At 62.1% G+C, this 10,861-nt stretch overlaps 1 protein-coding gene across 1 annotated transcript in view; it reads left to right on the top strand.

The window, feature by feature from the left end:
- Positions 1-1,630: 1,630 nt before the first annotated feature.
- The window catches only part of EXOC3L4 (exocyst complex component 3-like 4), a 10,625-nt gene continuing 1,394 nt past the window's right edge, over positions 1,631-10,861 (top strand). Inside the window, exons 1-10 of the mRNA XM_011991586.1 lie at positions 1,631-2,094; positions 3,638-4,292; positions 5,539-5,650; positions 5,851-5,973; positions 6,319-6,419; positions 6,573-6,653; positions 8,472-8,586; positions 9,104-9,223; positions 9,311-9,463; positions 10,126-10,247. Coding sequence (XP_011846976.1) covers positions 1,701-2,094; positions 3,638-4,292; positions 5,539-5,650; positions 5,851-5,973; positions 6,319-6,419; positions 6,573-6,653; positions 8,472-8,586; positions 9,104-9,223; positions 9,311-9,463; positions 10,126-10,247 — 1,976 coding nt within the window. The 5' untranslated portion in view covers positions 1,631-1,700. The remainder of the gene's footprint in view (positions 2,095-3,637; positions 4,293-5,538; positions 5,651-5,850; positions 5,974-6,318; positions 6,420-6,572; positions 6,654-8,471; positions 8,587-9,103; positions 9,224-9,310; positions 9,464-10,125; positions 10,248-10,861) is intronic.

Below are 10,861 nucleotides of genomic sequence, written 5' to 3'. Positions count from 1 at the left end.
GTGCCAACACCCCTGTCCGGCTGGGCGCCAGCCCCCATGCCAAGCATGGAGGGACACCAGGGAGAGGGGAATGGAGGCTGGGACAGATGGCGCCCTGAAGTGTGTGGGTCACATCCGAATCAGGCAGCGTCCCTGAACCTTGGCGCTGGGGGAAGTAGCCAACCTGTGGCCAGGGCGGGGCTGAGAAGCCCCATCAATCACCTGGCTGCCTCTCCCACCCCACCTCCATCCAGCTGCTTAGCCACCTCCGTGTCTCTCCTATCCCAGCCTCCATCCAGCTGCTTAGCCGCCTCCGTGTCTCTCCTATCCCAGCCTCCATCCAGCTGCTTAGCTGCCTCCGTGTCTCTCCCACCCCAGCCTCCATCCAGCTGCTTAGCTGCCTCCAGGAACCTCAAGGAAGGTAGGTGGGTAGGCCTCTGCTGGACCCAGCAGGCACCTTGCTGGAGGGCGAGGGTGGGTGGGGGTCTGGGCCCTGCCCACCTTGGTGTCATTCCACCCCAGCAAACTGGGGCCTGGGGAGGCACACTTCCTGCCTGATGTCACCCAAGGGTTGGGTGGTGGGTCAGGCGGGGGCTTTGGTCCTGGCACCTGGGTCGGGGGCCCTGGGGCTGGGCTAGGGGCAGGTTCAGCCCTTCTTTGGCCCCAGTTTCTCCCAGGGGAAAGTGAGGCTTTGCCAGCCTAATGCCCTCCCCAACCCATGGCCCAGCTTGTGTAATGGGGTGGGTGGGAGGCCCCCTCCTCTCTCCCAACCTAAAGCCAGGAAAGCAAAAGCTCCTAAGGCTGGAAGGGGGTGTGGGTGGAGCCTGGCAGGCCAGGGTGCTGAGGGTCCTGGGGGAGCAGGAGCAGCCACAGCTCAGCCACTCCCGTGTCCCTGGGACACTCCCTCCATTCCCTGTGTTGGGGAGGGGCCAGAGCACACTACGGTGAAGAGGAGGAGGAATGGGGGGAGGGGGAGAGGCAATGGGTGGGAAACAGTGTTGAGAACCCCCTAGTCCCTGGTTAAATATAGACCCGAGGCTCCTCCTGCTGCCGGCCCTGCGGCTGCACAGCCATGATAAGCAGCAGAGTGGCCTTGGCCACTGCCCTCAGGCCCCACACCACCTCAGCAGACTCTGCGACACCCGGGGAAGGGGTGGGCTCTCATGGGGGTCCCTGCCCTCCCCTTGGAGCCAAAGTAGTCAGGCCTTTTGGGCTGAAGTGGGGTGAGCTGAGGGACCTGGAGGGCAGTGAAGGAGCTGGTGGGGGCTGGGGGGAGGGTTTTAGGCCTCAGGACCTAACATCTGGGAAGGTCTAGATGTGGCTGCTGGTCCTGCCCTCGCGTGTTATGAGCTGTGGTCTGGACTGGGCCCCAGAACCTGCATGTCAATGCCCTTCTCCAATTCTAATGGGAGGATCTGGCCTGGCAGGCTAAGTGATGGTGGGCACCTGGGGAGACCTTCTTTGGGGGATGGTCTCAGGAAAGGCTCCTGATGGAAGCAGCTGTCTATATCTCCGTGCCCAGCTGCAGCCTGGCACACTGAGGGCTCTCGCCAAGAGAGTGGCCTGATGATGCTTCTTTTTGACAGCCTGAGGGCTGCCTCCTCTGGAGAGCCTTCCTTGACCAAGCCCCTGGGTGTGGCCAGGCCCCACAGGGCCACACCACGTTTCTGCGTCTGCTCCTGTGGCCACTCCTTCTTGCCCTCAGCTCTCCTGCTGCCAAGATGCCATCGCCACAGACAGAGACTCCTGGGCTGGAGCTGCAAAGTCCCAAGGAGGCTGAGGAGTCGCAGACTCCAGCTCAGGGCTCCCGGCGAACAAGCAGCAGGAAAGAGCCCAATGCCCACTGCAAGGATGGCACAAGGCTGGGCCTGGGCACCTTGAGGCAGGCCTTCTCCCGGGCCAGCCAACGGGCTTTGACCCAGGTCTCCAAGGAGGATACGGGCCTGTTCCGGCGAAGCTCCTGCTCCCTGTTCCGGTCCTTCCGGCAAGCCCTGGATGAAGGCCCAGCCGCCGGCCATTTCCAGGCCACTCCTGAGGTGCCCTCGGGGGTCATGAATGGTGTCAGCCAGCAGGCATCCACTGGGGCAGCGTCTGAGGAACTGAAACTCGAGGCAGGTAAGGGCCTCAGAAACAACACTAAATATGAAAGGAAATGGGTGAGAGGTTGGGGCAGCTGAGCTGAGGCTTCTGGAAAGGCTCTCCTCCCTGCCTCCCCAAACCGCGGCCCCGGACACGTGCACTTATTTATTTATTTGAGACAGGGTCTCCACTCTGTCACCCAGGCTGGCATGCAGTGGTACAATTACAGCTCACTGTGACCTTGACATCCTGGGCTGCAGTGATCCTCCCACCTCAGCTTCCTGAGTAGCTGGGACTACAGGTGTGAGCCACTGCACCCGGCTAAATTTTTTTTTCTTTTTTTTTTTTCTTTTTTTTGAGACTGAGTCTCACTCTGTTGCCCAGGCTGGAGTGCAGTGATGCAGTCTCGGCTCACTGCAAACTCCACCTCTCTGGTTCAAGTGATTCTTCTGCCTCAGGCCCCCAAGTCGCTAGGACTACAGGCGCCCACCACCACACCTGGCTAAATTTTTTTTTTTTTTTTTTTTTTTTTGTATTTTTAGTAGAGACGTGGTTTCACCATATTGACCAGGCTGGTCTTGAGCTCCTGACCCCGTGATCTGCCCCCTTGGCCTCCCAAAGTGTTGGGATTACAGGCAGGAGCCACTGTGCCTGGCCTAATTTTTAAAATTTATTTTTATTTTTTGTAGAGATAAGGTCTTGCTATTTTGTCCAGGCTGGTCTCAAACTCCTGAGCTCACTCAATCCTCCTGCCTTGGCCTCCTGAAGTGCTGGGATTACAGGCGTGAGTCACCATGCCCAGCTGGACAATTGCACTTTAAATTCTTGCAATATCTCTGCAATGGGAGCTCCCGCATTGGGCAGATGAGAAAAGTGAGGCTCAGAGAGGTGGAGTGACTTGCCTGAAGTCTCACAGCATGGAGAATGGGACTTGAACCCAGATCTGCATGGCCGGCCCTAGATACCCAGCCTCTCCATGACCGGTCATAGCCTGGCTCCTGGCCAAACTAGGGCCATGCACATAGCTGATCACAGGGTTGCAGAGGGTGCAAGGCTCGCAGAGGTACCCGGAGGGAAGGTCAGGGGGATTGGCCAGAGGAGGATACACTGGGGTTGGGAAGAGAGGGACACGGTAGAGGTGGAGAGCTCCTGTTGGGTGGAGGCTGGTGGAGAGCCCGGAGCAGCAGGAATGTAAAGCTGAACAGGGCAGGAAACGCCCCGCCTGAGCTCCGACCCTATTAGACCTGCAGTCAGGACTGAGCATGAGGCTGTCAGGTCGGGCTCAGCTGGGAGTGGAAGGTGGCGTGGGAGCCAGGCGGAAGGTAGGGGTTGACCCAAATTGCTCTGTTCAGCCAGGCTTGGGGCCCCAGGGTCTGCCTCTTCAAAGGTGACTCTAAGGAAGGGTTCCTGGTAGCTGGGGCCTGTTGTTCCTGGAGCAGGCCTTCAGCTGGGCTGGGGCATCTGGTAGAGGCCAGGCAATCCAGCCCGGATGGACTCAGTCGCGGCCTGCAGGTCTTCATCCAGGTCGGGGTCTCGGGGCGGTCTCTCTCACCGCTCCTCTTCTCGCCTGCCTGTGCAGAAGGCAAATCCGTGGCCGACCTCATTACTGAACGGCAACTGCTGGCGGCCTTCGAACAGCTTCTGCGCCTGGAGACACGGCTGGTGGCGGAGAAGGCCTCGCGCACCTTTGAGCAGGACCCCACGGCCTTCGCTCGGCGCGCCATGGACGTGTGCCTGCATTACGACGGGCTGGCAGCCGAGCTCAGCGCCATCGTGCGCGAAACGCTGGGCAGCGACGGCGTGGACGCGGCCGTGCTGGCCGAGCTGGCCCGCGTGGTGAACGCAGAGGAGGAGGCCCACCCCTCGCCCCCCGACGACGGCGACTTCCTGCGCACGCCGCGCCACTGGCGCCAGCACTGGGAGGAGGCGGTGCGGCGGAGCGCTCAGGAGCGCGTGCGGCGGCCGGGCGCGGGGCGGGCTTCTGCGGCGGCGGAGGGCGCCTCGGGTCTGGCCCAGCTTCTGGCAGAGCTGGGCGTATTGGTTCGCCGCGATCTGCAGAAGGTGCGGCAGGAGGTGCAGCCCGCTTATGCGGCGGCCGGCTTTCCGGCGTGGGAAGTCTATCTGCGCGCCTTCCACAGCGCGGTGGCCCAGCGCCTCCAGGAACTCGCGCGCGACGCCCGCAGCTGCGAGCAGCTCTATGTCCTGCTGGACTGGGCCGCCAACGTCTATGGCAGGTGAGCCTCGGCCAGGGCGCCAAGTGGCGAGGACGGCTGCCGCTTCCCCCGCAGGCCTTGGGGAGCCCACTTTAAGGAGCACCAGGCCTTTCTTCTCTGTTCCCTCCCTGGGAGAGGGCTGAGAGCCGAGAGCTTCGACATGCTTTCCTCGGCGGGTTAGGCCGTGGGGCGCTCCCGCCCCAGGTTTTCTAGGGGTCACCCATACACAGTTCCAGAATTTGAAAAGTTTCCGCGGGGAGGTTCCCATGGGAGTAGGGCCTGTGCTGGTCCACCAAGTGCCTTTGGGCGCATCAGAAAAGGGCACATCTTGGCCAGGCACCGTGACTCACGCCTGTAATCCCAGCAGTTTGGGAGGCTGAGGGGGCTGATCACGTGTCAGGAGTTCGAAATCAGCCTGGCCAACACGGTGAAACCCCATCTCTACAAAAATACAAAAATTAGCCAGACATGGTGGCATGCACCATGCACCTGTAATCTCAGCTATTCTGGAGGCTGAGGTAGGAGAAGGAGAATCACTTGAACTCGGGAGGCGGAGGTTGCAGTGAGCCGAGATCACGCTACTGCACTCCAGCCTGGACGACAGAGCAAGACTCAGTCTCAAAAAAAAAAAAAAAAAAAAAGAAAAAGAAAAAAGAAAAGAAAAGCGAAAAGGGCACCCCGCTAGACCGGACTCAACTCCCGCGGGTTCGCAGCGCTTGGCGTGGGTTCACCCGTGCTATCCCCTTTGGACGGGCATCTGGGTTCAGGGTGCAGCCTGCGGGGAGCGGCTGCCTCTAGCTCTGCGCCTGGGATGAGGGTGGATTGCGTCCCCTGCGGAGCGGTTCCCAGCCCCACTGGCAGGAGCGCCCGCGGAGGTGGGGGGTGGGGTTGCCTGAAGTCCCGCACTCCTTAAATTTCTCCTTAAATTGTGTGGGGTCAGACCTATGTCCGCCCCGCTGTGGGCCTCCCTGCTGTGGATTGGAGGTTGACCGACCCCTGAGCTGTGTTTGAGGAGAAGGCGGAGTGCCATCTGGGTAGCCGCCCTTCAGCATTGTGCAGGAAAGCAGGAACCCAGCTGTCAGAGGCTTCCGGGGAGGGTGTGTGGCATGGCAGCCTGGAGGCGTGTGTGCGTGTGTGCGTGTGTGCGTGTGTGTGTACAGATGCCCAGGTTCGGGATTAGCGTTAGACTTTGAGCCTGGCCAGAAGAGGGGCAGCTGCTGCCGCATCAGAGCCGCGCCCGCCCTCAGCCCCCTGCCCTGCCTTCCAGTCCTGACTTCCTGGGCCCCCCGGGCCTGGCGCTGCCCGCCGAGCCCCTGCCCCCGCTCCTGGCGCCCGACGTGTGGGCCCGACTGGAGAACGACTACACCAGCTTCCTGGAGGTCAGGCCGGGCGGGCCAGGCTGGAGGGGGCGGGCCCTGGGGGGATGTGCGGCGCCCAGGCTAGCCGCCGCCAGAGCTGGCGCTGGTTCATCCTGTGGCCCCCGGCGCGGGCTTGTGACCCGACAGGGCGGCCCTAATCCCGGACGGCGCGGGACGCAGTCCGGGAGGGTCTCACCGCGGCCCCATCCCTTCTCCCGCAGGCCAAGATCACAAGCTGCTTCGACAACATCTTGCAGCTGGAGCAGAGTCACTGGGCGGCCGCCAAGGACCCCGAGGTGCTGCAGGGCCTTTACCAGGCGCCGCTCTCCATGGACGTCCACATGGTGCGGCCGGGAGCAGGGGCTGAGAAGGGGCGTGTGTTCAAGCCTCACGCACACGGTGGCGATACCCAGAACGAATTCCTATCCAGTCCCAATCAACCCTTCCGTTAGATGGGAGCCTGAGGCCCCACGTGGGGGGAAATCGGGGACCCCCGGCGCGCCGACGGGCTGGGAGGCTGCAGGGTGGGGGTTTGCAGGAGTTGACTCTCGGATGGGCGGCTGAAAGCTGGAGGAGCCAAGACTGAGAGACACAGCGGGGCGGGCTGGAGGTGTGGGGGGACTACCAGGGGAGCTGCGGCCTCAGGTCTTCGGCTGGGACGCACGCTCAGTGCAGGACTTCGCTCGCAGCTCGTGGCTGAGCACGTGAAGGCGGCCGGCGCCATCTCCGCGGAGCTGGAGGCCACCACCCTGCGAATCTGCACGCGGGCCCTCGGCCTCTTCGTGCCCAGGTGCGGACGCATCCTAAGTAGGGGAGCGACCCAGCCTGGTGTGCTCTGCAGGTGGGAGGGAGGAGTCTGCGTAGGGACCTGATTGGGAGGGTGGACCCAGGGTCATCGCGCAGCCAGGGAGGGTCCCCAAAGGCTCTGTGGATCCCGTCCTAGGTTTGAAAAGGTTTTTCTGGCGTCAGAGGCGGTGAGCGAGCCCCACCTGGGCGCCTACATCAACGCCTGCGAGGAGCTCAGGTAGGGCTCGCCCGCTCCTGCACAGGCGCGGCGTGACCAGCAGGGGGCGCGCGAGCGCCGGGAAACTGGATGGAAGGGAGTGCGCGCGCGTGGAGGGGGCAGCGGTGAGGAGTGTGTGTGTGTCTGTGTGTTGGTGGATCTGAGGAGTGTGTGTGCGTGTGTGCAGCAGAGTTGAGGGGGGTGTGTGTGTGTGCGTGATGGAGCTGAGGGTGCGTGTGTGTGTGTGCATGTGTGGAGAGCTGAGGGTGTGTGATGTGCGTGTTTGGCAGAGCTGAGGGGGGTGTGTGTGTGTGCGTGATGGAGCTGAGGGTGCGTGTGTGTGTGTGCATGTGTGGAGAGCTGAGGGTGTGTGATGTGCGTGTTTGGCAGAGCTGAGGGGGGTGTGTGTGTGTGTGTCAGAGCTAAGAGGTGTGTGTGCATGTGCGTGCAGGGGTGGAACTGAGTGGTGTGTGTGTGTCAGAGCTGAGGGGCGTGTGCCGTGTGCGTGTGTGTGTGTGTGTCCATCTGAGCGGAAGCCCTGGGGGAGTGTGGGCGGCTCTTCAAGGCTGAGCAGAGGGCGAGGGGTTCCAGCTCCCTGCCTGCTGCCCTGGGTTTTTCCCTCCCTTCATCCCAGACTGCATTTCTTCCATTTTGGGACACCTCCTCCTCTGGGAAGCCTCCCTCAGCCTGCACCCTGGGCTGTGCTGGGGTGAGGTCTGGGTCTCTGTGACCGCAGAAGGCAGAGGCCCTCCCTGTGGGCTGCCAGTGGCTGTCGGCCTTCTGTGCCCTGAGCTCCAGGCCAGGCCTCAGCAGATGCAGCAGCGCAGAGGGCGGCCAGCGCCGGAGGCACAGACTGAGCCACCCCCGTCTGGGTTCATCCTTTTTCAACAGTTTGTAAATTGTAATGTCCCGAAGGACTTCTCATTTATCTGACTTCAGGGAGCAGCTGTGCCACCTGCTGGCTGTGTGCTCAGGGACAAGCCGCCTCCCCTCTGTGGCTCTTTTGCCACCTGTCAAATAGGATCAGAGCACCTGCTCCCTGGGGCGGTGTGGGAACTCTGTGCCTTAGGGGACTCAGTTCCCATTGGCTCTTTGTGAGCATTCGTGAGTGCCAGGCACTTTGTGAATGCCTTCCCTGCCTGACAGGTCTCCTCCCAAGTGCAGTGTACCCACGCACAGGTGCAGAGCACAGGCCTGGAAAGGAGGTGCCGCTTGCCCATGGCCATGCAGCCAGGAAGTGGCGGAGCTGAGACTTGAACTTGGCCTGCCTATATCCAAAGCATGACCATGAGGCACGGCTTCTCCAACACTCTCTTGTCCTTAATCTGTGCCAGGCTTGTCCTTGGCCCGGGGACCCTGGGGTTTCAGCTCCAAGGAGCGTTCTCTGACCCTTGGTAGGCAACCTCTGGCCAAACCCTTGATGGAACTCCAGCCTGCCCTACTGTGTCCCTGGCTGTGGGGACTAGGTGTAGCCTGGCCCTCAGTTTCCTCAACAGTGAAATAGGGATGTTGTCACTTTCAGGGAGCAGTTATGAGGCTCAAGGTAGGGTGTGTTCCAGGCATGGCTATGCCGCACTGTTTATTACCAAGAGGGGTGGAAGGTCTGTCCCAGAGCTGCCAGAGGGGAAAGGGTCACCTGCCCCTGACCCACCCCTCTGTGAGTGGCTCCCTGGGCTTCTGTGCTGTCCCCCACTTGACTCTGCTTGCAGGCAGCTACACTGGGGAGCCCCACGGGCTGCCCTTCGCATTGTAGTCTCAGTGAGTGGAGCTGTGCGCCTGGCCCTGTTCCCCAGCCTGGTCTCCCTTGCCCACTCATCGCTGGTCCTGGCCACTCCGCAGGACCAGTATTCTCTCTAGGTTCCCAGGAACTCAAGAGGAGCTGGAGAAGCCCCTGGTGGCGGCCACCTGCAGCTTCCAGAAGCACCTGCTTCAGGGCTTGCAGCGTGAGTTGCAGGTGACTATGACAGGCCCTCTCTCCCCACTTCCCATGCCCAGGAGGTACCCCCTTTTTCCTAGAGCCTGGAGGCCCAGGTCACAGCGTTCATTTATTCCAGGGGCCAGCTCATGGGTGTGTGTAGGGTAGTGGGCAGGGGACCCAGGTGAGGTCCCAGCTGGGCAGGGGTGGCTGGGAGACACCTGCCTTCTCACTTCAGTCTCCAGCTCTTAGTGGTCACCCCCGAAGCCTGGGATGGTGGGTCCACGGATCCAGGCCCAGGGTCCTCACCCAGTCCCTCAAGGCTTCCCCGGGGCACACCCTGAGCAGATCTGACTGGACAAACCCTGCCCCTGGATCATGGGGCCCGGGAGAGGCATTCTGGGAAAGGGCTCCTGATATAACCTGTGGCTTGGAGGGGGAATGGCACCCCAAACCCAGGAGGGAAGGGGTCAGGAGTGGCACACTGGGCTTCGAGGGAGGGGTTAGGTTGGGGGGGTAGTGCACATTTGCAGACTCCCAGCCCCTCTTTCCCCAGCCGCTCTTCAGGGTTGTGTGCACCAGGGACTGGCTGACGCAGGACTGGCTGCGTCCCCTCATGGACAAGGTAGTGAGGTTCACCGGTCATCTCCAGCGTGTGGCCCAGCCACGGGCACAGGTACCACAAGGGGGAGGGCCCTGGCAGGGCTGTGCCCATGGTTGGGGCTGTTGACTCTGACCCTGACCCTGACCCTGGGTCGCCCAGGAGACTCTGCAGGAGGTGCACCGGTTCGTGGTCCGCGAGTACCTGGCACAGGCGCTGAAGCCACGGAAGCGGTTCTGGGCCATGGAGCGCATGCGTGGCTCCCAGAAGATGAGCCTGGATGCCCAGGCCATCAGCGACACCTTCCAGGGCCTGGTAGGGGTGACATCTGACTGCCCCTCGGTGCTCGCCTCTGTGTGGGGAGGGGTGGCAGTGACTAGGGCCATAGCACCAGAAGGGCTTTTGGCGGGAGTGGTTCTCCTGACGCTGGATCAGGTGAAACAGGGACTGGGGCACCTGTGGGGCTGGGGGGTGGGGGGAACCAGGTGGGAGGGTGGCACATTGCAGACATTTGCATACAGTTTGCAGGGCTGCAGGGAAGGGGCGAAGGTCACAGCCCCATCTCGTGGTCAGGGTCTGTGGGAGGTGTTCCCCACCTCAGGCCAGAGCCCTCAGAGTGGGGGCACCAGCGCCCTGCATACCCCTTGTCTGCCCCCAGCAGCAGCACGCTCAGGCTGGCCTCGGTTTTCCTGTCCGAGCAGGATGGGATGGGAGGGGAGATGAATGCTGTGTGGCCCACGAGCCCTGGGTGCCCAGGCACGCTCCTGTTCTGTTTTGGGGGAGGCAGTCCCAGCACCGAGCTGAAGTGACTGCGGGAGGGCTGACGCTGCGGGAGGGCTGACGCTGCGGGAGGGCTGACGCTGCGGGAGGGCTGACGCTGCGGGAGGGCTGACACTGCGCTGACCTGGTGCTCCTGCAGCAGTTGGAGCAAGGGTGGGGAGAGGGCTCCTGGGGCAGGTGGCAGTTCTGTCTCGAAGGGTTCCGAGGCCACATGGTTGGACCAAGCCATCCAGTGCGTGGCCGAGATCCTGGGCGAGACTTACAAAGATGACATCCAGCGGCACCTGGAGACTCTCATCCGGAGCTACCCCGACATCAGGTGCGTACCTTACCTGCTTCCGTTAACTTCCTACCAGAGCTTTGGGGCCAAGGGGCTGGTATCTCAAGGCTGGAGGGGGTATGGAGAGCACCCCTTCCTTCTCCTAATCTGTTCTCGGCCATCCTCCATCAGCCCTACGGGGGGTGGCGCACCTCCAGTTCTGGAATCCAAGGGGGAAGGCGGGCCCCCCACCCTGGAGAGAAAGCCCTCTCCGAAAGCCAGGGGATTCTGAGATCGGGTCAGGAGGAAGGGTTTTGATCCCGGGTTGTGCTGGGGCGATGGTGAGTCATCCAAGCTTTTGGAAATCCCAGTTCAAATCTCTCCAATTCCATTCGTTTGAAGATTCTGGGATGTGGAGCTCACAGAAAGTCCCTGGTTCATCCCCTTCCCTGGGCCAGCCTGCCATGGGGTGGGGAAAGATTCCCTGACCCCAGCTGGCCTGTATTCCAGGCTGTGGCTCAGAGAGAGAGTGGCCCTCATGGCACCCTGGGGGTTCCCCTCCAACTACTCCCCCACCCCATCGGCCCATCACCCGCAGCTGCATCACCCCCTCCCTCCCTCTCCACCACCTGACCCCCGTCTCCCTCCCTCCCTCTCCCTCCACCCTGTCCCCG

This window comes from Mandrillus leucophaeus, unplaced genomic scaffold (assembly GCF_000951045.1).
Source record: "Mandrillus leucophaeus isolate KB7577 unplaced genomic scaffold, Mleu.le_1.0 Scaffold4, whole genome shotgun sequence".
Lineage (NCBI taxonomy): Eukaryota > Metazoa > Chordata > Mammalia > Primates > Cercopithecidae > Mandrillus > Mandrillus leucophaeus.
The sequence above is the reverse complement of the archived record's forward strand: the minus strand, read 5'-3'. Positions and strand labels throughout refer to the sequence as shown.